This window comes from Typopeltis vanoorti, chromosome 10 (assembly GCF_054136105.1).
Source record: "Typopeltis vanoorti isolate ZY-2024b chromosome 10, IOZ_Tvanoo_1.0, whole genome shotgun sequence".
NCBI classification, from domain to species: Eukaryota; Metazoa; Arthropoda; class Arachnida; order Uropygi; family Thelyphonidae; genus Typopeltis; species Typopeltis vanoorti.
Genome location: NC_143558.1, coordinates 68,798,313 through 68,811,821, shown reverse-complemented (window position 1 = coordinate 68,811,821; position 13,509 = coordinate 68,798,313). Strand labels below are relative to the sequence as shown.

General features: G+C 32.5%; 1 protein-coding gene across 1 annotated transcript in view; it reads left to right on the top strand.

Annotated features, from left to right (window-relative positions):
- Positions 1-13,509, top strand: part of Syx5 (syntaxin 5) — a 202,696-nt gene that overhangs the window by 58,959 nt on the left and 130,228 nt on the right. Inside the window, exon 4 of the mRNA XM_090398913.1 lies at positions 2,403-2,458. Within this exon, the coding sequence (XP_090255039.1) occupies positions 2,403-2,458 (56 nt within the window). The remainder of the gene's footprint in view (positions 1-2,402; positions 2,459-13,509) is intronic.

Sequence of the window (13,509 nt, the reverse complement as noted above, 5' to 3'; positions counted from 1 at the left end):
TGGTGTCCTCTGCGCATTCTCAGAATTCGTTGTTGTTCTCACAATTTTGGCAATATATCCTCTAAATTTTAGATCCTTATCCACCATCACCCCAAGATCTCTTATATCTTCCACCTCAAACAATATATCCCCACCAATTCTACATCCCAAACTTGAAATCCTTATATTTCGCAAAATTGAACTGTTATCCCCACTCCCGGGCCCATTCTCCAAGTCTTTTCAAGTATTCTTTGTAAGGCCACAACATCTGCTCTACTCCTGTTAGTTTGTCCCAACTTTGCGTCATCTGCAAACAGCTCTATATCCCCATTCAAATCTTCCACAATCTCATTAATATACAGATTAAACAGCAATGTCCCTAAAACAGACCCCCTGAGCCACACCACTAGTGACTTTCCTCTTCTCCCCCCCCCATACACAACTTGATACTTCCCCTCAGACAGCCAATCTCCAATCTGATGCACTAGTCTAATATCCAATCCAACCCCCGTCCGCTCTAGTTTGACTATCAATTTATCATGCAGTAATCTATTAAAAACCTTTTTTTTTTCAATGTCTAAGTATACAACTGTATATCCATTTTCCACATTCAATGTTGCTGTCATCTTATTGTAATAAGTAAGTAGATTACTAAAACATGACCTCCCTTTGGCAAACCTGTGCTGTCCATCAAAAATAATACTGTTAATCCAATTCTGGATCCTGATTATCATCAGCCTTTCCAACACTTTAACCACAACACCTGACACACTGATTGGTCTATAATTTGATGCTTGAATTTTGTCACCACCTTTATGAAGCAGTACAATCTTGCCTTCTTTCCACTACTTTGGAACTTGACCCAATGTAAGACTTATATTAAACAAATATGTCAAGGCAGATATCAACTCCCTGGCACATTCCTTCAACCTGACTACCTTTTCTATCACACTATTATTTTTTTTTATCCTTCTCAACCACCTCCTGATATCCAATCTTACATTTTCCTTGTTCTCAGTCAAGTCCTTTGATTGCTTAGTCCTTGTATCCAATGCCTCAATCACTATTCATTTTACCTCCAGGAAAACAAACTTGTGCATCTTTTCATTTACCACACCTCTAATAATCGAATCGCCAAACAATGTCACTCGTAGTCATTTATTACTATTTTCATATCATTAGTACTGTTTCACATCATTTGTTTTTGTCTTCTTCACTCCTCTATACATATCCACAATTCTCTTCATTTCAATCTGCATCCACCTCATCATCACCAATTCAGCTTTCAAATCTTGCATCCTTTTTTTTTTTTATTATCATTCACTCTCGCTATTTTATCACCAGTCACACACACTTGTTCACCATAAATTCACTCACCACTTTACCATTAACTGCACTCTGTTTTTTAACATTATTATTATTGCCTACTTTATTGTTAATTTCGCTGTTTTTTTTTAACATATAACTTATCACCGCGCTTTATTGTCAAACTTTTTTTCGTGCTATTATTTTCACTCTGAACATTCGTACAATCTTTAACTGCCATGTCAGTTATGACATCATGTTCCCTACTCGCATTTAAACTGTTTAAACTCATATTTAAGCAAGCCTCATGGTCCATCAGAATATTGCCTTTCCTACATACTCGCATTCATTCTTCTTTTTCTTATTTGACCTCTCTACGTAAATCTCTGCGACATCTTCCCATGCATATGCAGTACATTCAGCACCATACCATTTTTGAGAAATCCATGCTTTCTACTTTATTCGTCTTTTGTGCAGACTTTCACAATGATTTGCATTTCACCTCCATGTTGTATCATTGTGCTAATAAAAACAATGAATTTATGATAATACTGCCTGAGAAATTATGTCAACAGTTTTTTTTTAGTATAACTTCTTTCTTGTTAATTCCTCATCATATATCACTAATGTTGCCTGTTTTTGTAATTCTGTTGAGCTTGTTAAGAGATGACTTCAGTATTCACCTTCCATGAAAACAGCAGTGGATCTGTTTAATGAGATGATTCCGTCATTCCTCCTGACTGATTATGGTGTTCTATCATAATGCATGTTTAGTTTCCAAATAATAAAATTTGATTGTTTAAGTCCTGAATGGCAAGGCCATGCTACTTCTCACACATCTAGATAAATACTTTCTACATCAGTCAGTGGATTAGAAGCCCATTTATTTTATTTCCATTCTTATAGGATATTTGGAGGCCTTTGTTATATTCATCTTCAGTATCTATGCATTCCTAATTTATAGATGGGTGTGTTTGCATGTTTCATGAAGGAAGATGTTAATTTTCATTTAATATTTCCATTGATGCATGTTTCTTTTGGAAAAGTATAACATGTACAGATATAGTTTATCATCATGCATTAAATATTGTTATTAATTGCTGTGTACCTTAATTTAGACAAATCGGCAGAGACATCAGCAACACATTCACCAAACTAGAAAAATTAACATTATGTAAGTAAATTTTATGTATAATTAAATATTGGAACTTTATCAGATGTAATTAATATAGATTTTGTGGTTTTAATGAATTTCTACCTGTGAAAATATTAAAATTAAAGATTCCTGATTTTAGACATTTTTAAGATTTTTTATAGGTTATCTTGCTTCCCCCTTCCCTGATAACTGTTGCTTGAATGAAACATCTTATAGTAGTTAATTCCTCATATATATCACTGATGTTGCCTGTTTTTGTAATTCTGTTGAGCTTAAGAGATGACTTCAGTATTCACTTTCCATGAAAACAGCAGTTTTAAGATACTGCTAAATAAGAACTGGAATATGTCATATTCATGAATTAGTGATCAGGATAAAGGAAGGAATAGCTCTAGTATTCAACACTAAACATGAACCTAAACTTCTTGCATGGCAGGCAGTTTCAAGTGGAGTGATGTTGACAAATTTCAATATGAGAAATTTAACATGAGAATGATTTATGGTCCCTTTTAAAATTCTATGGCAGCAACATTTTTATGTTTTGCAACATTAGAGCTGCCATAAAGTAAAAACAAAAAAAAAAATGGTCTTGTTGGAGATGGCCTAAACAAAAAGCCATCAAAGGCTTGAAATGTGGAAAGGCAGCAGGAGTAGATGATATTCGACCAGAAATGCTGAAGTATGGTGGTATAAGAGTCTTACAGTGGCTGCACTGCATAGTTCAGAAAGCCTGGACAGAGGGACGAATTCCCGATGATTGGAGTAGAGCTCTCATAGTACCCATATATAAAAAGGGAAATAAAACTGCGTGTGAGAATTACAGAGGTATTTCCCTACTGAGTGTTCCTGGCAAGATCTATGCAAGTATACTTCAGAAACGGTTGAGAAGAATTGTGGAAGAAAAGCTTGGTGAAGAACAAGCTGGATTCAGGCCAAATAGAGGCATGTCAGGATCAGATCTTCACTTTACGACAAATAGTCGAGAAAGCATGGGAATATAACAAAGATCTGTATTTAAGTTTTGTCGATTTGGAAAAGGCATATGACAAGGTGCCAAGAGAGAAGCTATTCAATACGCTGCAGTTATATGGTGTCAATGGGGCATTATATCAAGCAATACTTAGTCTTTATTTGAGTTGTGAGTCAGCAGTTAGAATTGAAGGAAGTACAGGAAGATGGTTTAATGTTAAATCTGGTGTGAGACAAGGATGTACGTTATCCCCTCTGTTATTCATTATCTATATGGATCACATTATGAAGGAATGTGGTATTAAACCTGATATCAAAATTGGAGATGTTAATGTCAGCTCTTTGCTTTATGCGGATGATGTTATACTTCTAAATAAATCCGCTACAAGTCTGCAAGATTCTCTGACTAAATTGAATAGCTGTTGTAATAGATATGGTATGAAGGTCAGCAATAAAAAGACAAAGACAATGAAAATAGGCAGAATCATTGAAAATGTCAACTGTGTTGTGAATGGAGAACCTGTGGAAACATTTCAGCTACTTAGGCACAATTTTTACTGAAGATGGTAAACTAAATATAGAAATAGACAACAGAATCAGCAAAGCTGGTATCGTGGGAAGTCAATTGAATAAATTCATATGGAATAAGAAAGAAATTAGTCGGAACACTAAATTAGCTGTATACAAGACAGTGTTCAAACCAATTTTAACTTATGGATCTGAGAGCTGGGTCAGAAGTAAAACACTTGACCAATGACTAGAGACCGCAGATATGAGAGTCCTGAGAAAGATTAGAGGCGTGAACAGATGGCATCAATGGCAATATCATATTAAAAATGAGGATATTAGGAAAGAACTTGACATTGTCAGCATCCAGGAATGCGTTAGCAGAGCTAATCTCAGATGGTATGGTCACTTAAATAGAATGGGAGAGGAAAGATTAGCAAAACAAGTGTTCTCTGCCAGGTTGGCAGGAAAACGACCCAGAGGAAGACCAAGATATAGGTGGATTGATACGGTACGAAGTGCCTTAGACGATAGAAATATAAGATCTGATAATGTTGGAGTCTTGACAAGTAACAGACTGATTTGGAGGAAAATTGTAGATAGGAAGTTAGTAATGATGTAATTTTTTCATGTAGTACTGTCATATCCTGTACACCCCTTGAGGGTACATGGCAGGAATTTGATGATGATGATGATGACAAAATAAGATATGAACACCAGACATTTGGGAAAAAAAAAAAAGAGCAAAGCTAATAATAATAATAATTATTATTATTATTATTTTCTGAGATCTCCAGGGAGTCAAGGACTCATCGAGGGAGACTGTAAATTACCCAACCCAGCTATCATACCTTTCCTTAAATTCATTTACACTAGATGCACTCACTACCCCTAAGGGCAAATTATTCCACTCACTCTGCTCTCTGAGAGAAAAACCTAGCTCTTACCCCTTTCTTGACTGAGAACAGCCTTAACTTCCATGGATGCCCCCCGTGTTCTCTCCCCGCCTTCCATATAATGAAAATTTGAAATGGGTGTTATAGCATTTGAAATGTTTTAACACCCATTCAAAAGTAATAATGGTAATTACTTGATGGCTGTTTGTTCAGAATGTTACATAATAAATTCACAAGGGAAGAATGCACAAGGAAAGTTTTATTAGAAATTTAATATTTAGCTTAAATTAAACAAGAAATTATGTTCTTGTTTAATCCTTTATCCAAGTGTAATCAGACGTTGCTTACACTCGGATAGTAGCCTAGTCATAAGTAGTTACATCAATATTGTCTTATGATACAAAACGCTGTGCATGTTATATGTATTACTAACACTAGACATCAAAAATGAAAAGATAATGTGAAAAAGAAATTCATATTTATTTATAGGTATAACAATTCATGCATTGATAATGTTGATAATGAAGAAGCAGCAATATGATTGCTTTATGGTAGCCTAGTGTAATCGATACAATTGCTTCACGGTAGCCTAGCCTATACACAAACGAATGAATCAATTTTTTTTATTTTTATGCAGTTATGATTTAATGTTGCATCTTTGTGTTTGTTTACATTTCTCGACTGCTAATGCCGCCATGTATGGTCTGTAAATGTTTATGCGCGTAAGTTTTGATAATTTTAACTTTTTATAATATATTCGTAATTTCATATTTTGTGGTAGCATTTTATTCGTATTTTATGGTAGTAAATGATAAAATAGACTAGTATCTACATATATTTTATGAATTCATGATATACCTAGCTTTTTCTTAATTTTTTCTAAGCTACCATGTAGATATTTCTAAGCTACATGGTTTGTTTGTGAGTTTTTTAAATTGTCGCAGATCTCCAAAAATTTTCCAATATATTTATTGAAAAAAATCCGTCTATAAGTGGATCCACATAGTTCAAACCTGCGTTCTCAGGGGTCTACTGTATGCCATTGTTGGTAGTGATATCCTCGCAAGTGTGAGGATATCACTATCAACAATGGGGGATTTGAAATAGAAAGTTATCATTACTTATTTCTCTGCATGATAAAAGTAAATATCATATTGAAAAGAAAACATATATTGCCCAGTTTAAAAAATAATTAGTCAGACAGCTTTCCAAAGTGAATTGCAAACTTGCATCTATTATTGGGATGGGGTGAGAGTTTTAAAGGCAAGAACCAAATCGTGGAGAACCTAAGACAGGATCTGAAAAAAAAAAAAAAAAAACATTCAACAAGGCATATTGCAAATTTTTTAAGGATAGAAAAATCAAATACCATAATGGATGCAAGATAAAGGGATAGTCCCAGAAAATTATGTCAAAAATGTCTAGCAAGAAAGAGTACAGACAAAAATGTAAGAGTAGTGAAGGTATGCATAAAAATGCTTAAATAAAAGTAATGGCTTGTATAAGAATAATATAGAAGTTAAATATTGCCAAGAGAGAAAAGCATTCAATTTGAAAGATTATTAAATGCAATCTTTTCTGCATAAGAATTTTTTACATTTTCCTTGAAGAAAATGATATGGGTTAACTTATATGAAAGATGTTTGAGTTGCTTCTATCCTGTGTGTGTAGCAAGAACACAAATTTTGGCAGGCTACATTGTGTTCATCAGTGGGAAAACTTAAGTATTTGATTGATTTTAAGCAGACAACACACTTTTTTACTGCATAATGAAAGATCATGCCAAAAAAAAAAAATATATATATATATATATATATATAACTTCATTAATCTTTGTTATTTTTTATTTTTAGATATTTCGCTTGAAGTGAATGAAATTGATTCTGTTATTACACATTTTATTGTTTGGATGTCACTTCTGTAATACAGTCAGAAGAAAGATAATGTTCTTTTATTTGAAAAACTTAGTTTCAAATCATATTCTAGGATATTATTATTATTATTATTACATAACACCTCCAGGGAGTCCAACTACATACTGTACAACTCTGTCTCTACCACTCAGTCCACTAACTACAATGAACTACAACTACCATCGTCATCATCTACACAAACGGCATCTACAGCCCGCTCCACTGGTATTTTCACAGACAATCACAAACATCCATGCTCATGGCTGGATTCAAACCCTCAGCCTTTTGGCTGGAGAGAGGATATGCTTACCACTCAGCCAACCAGGTTGGCATATCCTGAAAGCAATCTTTTCCCTTCTACATAGTTTGATGTTTCTGGAAGGTATGCATATAGAAACCAGAAATAATGACACAATTTGTGTCTCCCACATTTGGGAAAACAGTGACAATCTGGTCAGTGCTCCATGAGCTTATTAGTACGGGAGTACAAAATATGAGAAATATACAGTAAATGCTTGTCTGCAGAAGTGAGTTTACTAGTCTTCATCATTAAATCCTACCATTCTAGGAGTGCTTTCTAAATGTTGTGCCATAATAGTCATCTCTTTACTTCAGTTATTGTCAGCCCTAGCAGTATCATATGGAGATAGCAAGGATCTACCCCAACACACACACATAAATAAAACTTTAAATTCTTTACTAAGTTATTAGATAATATTAATTATTAGTTATAAGTTACTTATTAGATTTAGTAAGTTATGAAATTAAGAACTTATTTTCCAAAGCTGATTCTTAGTTTTGATGTTCATCCATTTTATTCCCACTTTATTTATTGCCTGACTCTTGGTAGACAGTTGTATACTGCTTATGTTTGATGTGCTTAATTAATTTCCATGTACTACTAACTCCTTTTACTAAAATAAATAATGAAGTACATTTAAGAAATAAATAAAAACATTTTTTTTAATTATTTCTTCTTCTTTAATAGTATATTTTAGTCTTTTTCTAGGTCTTCCTGTTCTTTTATTCTTTGGTTTCTAGCTATAGACTTGTTTTATTATTCTGTCTTCACTTCTTCTCTCCTCATGTTCAATTCATTTTATTCTTCGGGTTGATACCCAATTGTTTATTGCTTGCATTTCACATCACATTGTTTTCTTATATCTATATTTTTTATTTTGTCTAGTCTAGTTTTATTAACTATTTTTCTTAATATATTTATGTCACCTGTGTTTAACATTTGTCATGTTTTTCTAGTGTCCGGTCTTGTTTCTGCATTATATGCTATAATAGGCCTAATTACTGCTTTATAAATTCTGGTTTTTATCTCTACTCTAAGATGTTTATTTTTCTATATTGTTTCATTCAAGCATCCTGATATTCTTGCAGATTTTGCAACTTGTTCTCTGATTTCTAGATGTGGCCTTCCTTCGCAGTTCAGTTGTATACTTGTTCAATAATAGTACTCTCCAATTCTAATTTGCATCTTTGTGGTTCTTGTGATATTGTCATACCTTTTGTTTTTGATATCTTCATATTATATAATTTTGCTGCTTTATTAAATGTATGTAGTAATATTTGTAGCTGAGTTTCATTTTCTGCAATTAATAGTACATCATCTGTATAACATATAGTTCTTATTATTCTATTATTTATTTTACTCCTGTATTTTGTATTTTATTAACTTTTTGTATTATTTCTTTAATTATTTGTATTATGTTTTCTGATACTTTCTTCTCTGCAATATTTCTATTACATCTTGAATTAAAATTCTGTCAAATGCTTTTTCCAGATCTATAAAGCATATAAATAGTTTCTTATTGTATTCTGTTTTTCTCTATCAATTGTCTGATTACGAATATTGCATTTGTACATGACCTATCTTCTCTAAAAATCTTGTTGTTCATCTAATAGATTAATTTCCTTTGTAATTTTATTATTTAGGATTCTTGTTAGTACATTTAATGAGGTATTTAATAAATTTATCCCTCTATAATTTTTTTATGTTTTTTTTAATCTCCTCTTTTAAATGTTGGTCTTGTTATGCTTTTTTTCCATTCTACTGAAATCTTTTTTTGTATTTATTATTTGGTTGTGTAGTATATTAAACTATGAATTATAATTTCTTTACCATTTTTTGATAATTCATTATTGATATTATCTAGACCTGGTGATTTCCTATTTTTCAATTTTCATTTCTGTTGTATTTATTGCTTCTTGATTTGTTTGTTTACCTAGTTCTACTTTTATTTCAACTGTTTGGTTATAAAGGTTTTTAAAATAATTTTCTAATTCCACTATTTTTACTTTTAATATTGGGATATATTCTGCTTCTTTTGTGTATTAATAAATCTCCACATTTGTTTCTGTATCATAGAAATCATGTTCAAGTTATTTTGTATGATTCCCAAAATTTGATTTTTGCTTTCTATTTTCTTTTGATTAACTTTATTTCTAGTTCTTTTCATTCCAATTATTTGTTGTTTTCATTTGTAGATATATTTCTTTCTTTTCTTTTGTTAATACTTTTATTTCTTCATTAAACCATGGAGTCTATCTTCTTGATTTTATTATTCTTTTTTTTTTACCTCTAATACTTCTGTTGCTATTTCAGTTAAATTTGTTTTAAAAATCTTACAATTATCTTCTACATGTTGTTCACTGCTTAATGGGTTATCTTGGAACTTTTCTTTTAATCTGTTATAGTATAATATTTTTATACTTTCTTCTTTTAATAATTCCACTTTAAATTTTATTTTGGCATTGTGTTTATTTTCTTTAGATTTTATTTTCACCCATTTCTTGTAAAGCCATAGTTTACATATTGACAGATTATGATCACTTCCAATTTCTGCTGATGTTAACACTCTAACATCTTCTATTTCTAATGGGTGTATTACTTTGTTACATATAATCTATTATTGATTCCTGTCCTTTTGTGTTTCCAAAAGGTACTTTATGCTGTTTTTTATGTTGATATAAAGTTTATTCATTATTTTTAACTTATTTGCACAGAATTGTATCAATGTTTCTCCATTATTATTTATTGTTTCTTCATTAAATCTTTGCATAATTCCATTTATTGGTATATTTCTTATTCTTGCATTTAAGTCTCCAGTTATAATTAATTTTTCATTTGGTTTTATTTCTTGTGTTATTTGTTGTAAGTCCTCATAGAAAGCTTCTGATTTTTTTCTTTTCTTCCTTCTTTTGAGTCATATATTGTAATTAGGTTTATTTTACCTCTATCTGTTTTTATCCTAACTGTTAATATTCTTTCATTTATATATTTATATTCTATATTTTCATTTAACTCTTTATGTATTACTATTCCTACTCCAGCTTCAGCTCTGTTTTGTTTTTTTACTCCACTGTATATAAATATATAGTCTTGTATATTCATTGTTCCATTTCCTTTCTTTTTTTTTCTTTTTTTTTTGTTTCTGTTATTCTGTATATTTTAATATTTCTTTTGGCTAGTTCTTGTATCAGTTCTTCCTCTTTTCCATTAATTATTCTTACATTCCATGTCGCTAGTTTTATTATTCTGTATCTTTTCCATTTCCAATCGATATCCATCTGATTCATGTTTGTCTTGATTTCTTGAGCAGTATTGTCTTATGTCCAATGACGGGTTGCTAGCACAATCATCAGATGCCCCCCACATTAGCTGGGAATATTGATGTAGCCTTCATGCTCAGGGTGGCCCTTCTGGAAGATTAAGCTTCCAACTTACTTCGCTTACATCTTCTGTTCACCTCTCCACCACAATGAGGTGTGGGTAGGATTTAGAGATGGATTTATTTCTTAAGTGTAAATTATTTTCTTTATGGGATTTTGATTTAATTATACCCCTGTGGTGTATAATTAAATCAAAATCAAAAATTGGTAAGGGAAACAGATTCGTTTCTGATTGATAATGAAGTTTTATTACTGAGCAAATAGTAGAAAAAGAATATACCTTCTTTTTAGCTTTCAGAAAAGAGTCACTCATATAAGTAAAATATAATAAATTTAGTTTAATCCTTTATCCAAGTGTGAGCAAAGAAAGTTTGTGCCTGAAAATATCTTCAGGAGTGAGGCAAGGTGGTGCATCTGTTAGCAAAGGTGGACCAAGCTCTCATCACTCCTTGTCTCAGCATCCCCCACCATGCAAAGCACATCTCCTTGCAGACATGTATAATGCTATGCATTAAGGGAAGGGCCACTACCCAGACCGGTTTAGACTTTTATTGAGGTCTCATCAGCGGGAGGCACACCCAAACATGGTGACACTAAGGCAGAAGCAATGGAGAGGTCATATTTACCTATACGAGTTGCCAGCCGGTGTACCACCTTATTATTAAATTACTCTGGATTTAGAGAAAGATATTGGAAGTTTATTTTGCACTTGGTTAGACTATAATAAATTTAGTTTAATCCTTTATTCAAGTGTGAGCAAACAAACAAACAATTTGTTTGCTCACACTTGGATAAAGGATTAAACTAAATTTATTATACTCTAACCAAGTGCAAAATCTCTCCATCGCTTCTGCCTTATCACCACTTCTGGGTCTGCCTCCCACTGACGAGACCTCAATAAAGGCCAAAACGGTCTGGGTAGTGGCCCTTCCCTTATTGCATAGCATTATACATGTCTGCAAGGAGATGTGCTTGCATGATGGGAGATGCTAAGACAAGGAGTGATGAGAGCTTGGTCCACCTTTGCTACGAGTTGCCAACAGATGCACCACCTTGCCTCAGTCCTGAAGATATTTTCAGGAGCAAACTTTGTTTGCTCACACTTGGATAAAAGATTAAACTAAATTTATTATAGTCTAACCAAGTGCTAAATAAACTTCAAAAATAAGTTAAATATACTTTAATAACATAATTAAAGTATATTTATAATTATATAGAGATCTATCGGCAAAAAATTCATTGTACAGTTATATTTTTCAGATGTGGAGTATATTTCAGAAAATTACTGAGTTATTAAGACCACTAACTTGGTTTGTCTCAGAATTCAAATTGCTGACTGACATAAATAACAAAGGAAAGACTCTCTCTCTCTCTCTCTCTCTCTCTCTATATATATATATATATATATATATAACATTAATCATATATTAATAAGTGGAATAAATTTTCTTTTTAGCATAAAGAAGTGTTCTTTTATGTGTTATCAACAGAAATGAAGTGTGTTCTCAAAGCCCATAGTGAAATGTTTTATGTTGATGACTTAAACAAGTAGTTACTCTGATGCTTCCTCCCCCCCCCCCCCCCCACACACACCCATAAGCACTATTTCCTTTTTTTCCTTTAGTTGCTGCTGAAGCAACTTTCTCTTCACATGACTATGAAATAAGAATTGCTTCTCCAATAATAGCATTTTCTTAAAATCCATTACAGGCTGTTTTCTGCTTTCTGTTTAATTCTGTTCTCCCCTTCTTATTGTCTCTAGAAATTCTCAATCGTTTATATATCTGTACTCAGCTGTTCAAAGCTGGCATCTCTTCCCCCTCCCCCTTCCTGTCATCAGGAGAGACCAATTAATTAGATTAAAGTTTCACGCATGCTCACTAGAGCTCCTAGCTGCCATTACAGTTCTGTGTGGTGTAAACATACTATATGATGTTCAGAATATAACTTTTTTGCAAATAATAAATTCATCAGTTTTTACTAACTTTCATTTCTTTAGAATTGTCATTATTTGCTCACATAGACATACAAATAAGGCAATCCAATGTAATTAATTTGTCTGCCTCTATATTTTAAACCAAACCTACAATAATATTTATCGAAATCGAAACATAGCCTTTTTTGTTGTTGTTTTCTTTTGTACTGCAGTTCTAAAGACTTACATTAGATCCTTTGTAAGAATTCATACAAAGAAATTTTAGTGCAAGAGATCAGTTCTGAAAACATGGATTTTACAGTGTTGATGACTACAGTGCTTTCACTGTAGTCAACTGCCTATGGCTTCATGTATTCCTTCTTGATTACCTACCAAGACAATATTTTATGATCATTCTTGCCAGCTGGCAGCAATGTTGATGTTTCATCTTGTGAAAATGTTTCTAATTCAAATGCTCTAAAACTTTGTACTGCTTCTGAATCATTGCTAACCAAGATGGATATTATTTCTGGGAAAACTCCCATGTTACTCCTCTTAACAAACTATTATATTTACGACTATTTTGCCTGCTTCTGTTTAAGAGTGCCCCTGCTTAAATGTCATTGGCTTTTTACTCACGGATTCTTAGGGCATTGTAGATGTATATTTACCAACAAATATATGTAGCATAAAGGAAGAGAAATTTACACATACCTTTTTCCTGGGTGTTGTGGCTTGTCTTTTTTCTGCAGTGTGCAAACTACTGCAGTTATGGTGTTTTGGAGGAAGTGTGTGTGTGTGGGGGGGGTCTTAGGCAATGTGGGAGAATTAAAATAGAAAATAGAAAAAAACTGGTTTTTTTTTGTATAATATATATACACATATATATATTATATTATTAGGAATGGATGTGGAGCATTTTTTTATCAAACATCACTTCCAACTTACAAATAGCCCTATTATCTCTAAAAAGGAAACCGAACATAATGATCAATAAAGCTGACAAAGGGGATACAGTAGTCATCACAAACCAAACCGATTACCACAACAAAATAACAGCCATCTTAAATGACCAACACACCTACCAAAAAATCCAAATTGACCCCACCCCTGACCTCATAAAACAAATCAACAGTACCCTACACACTCTAAAAAATGAAAACAAAATAGACATAACCACAATGAAAA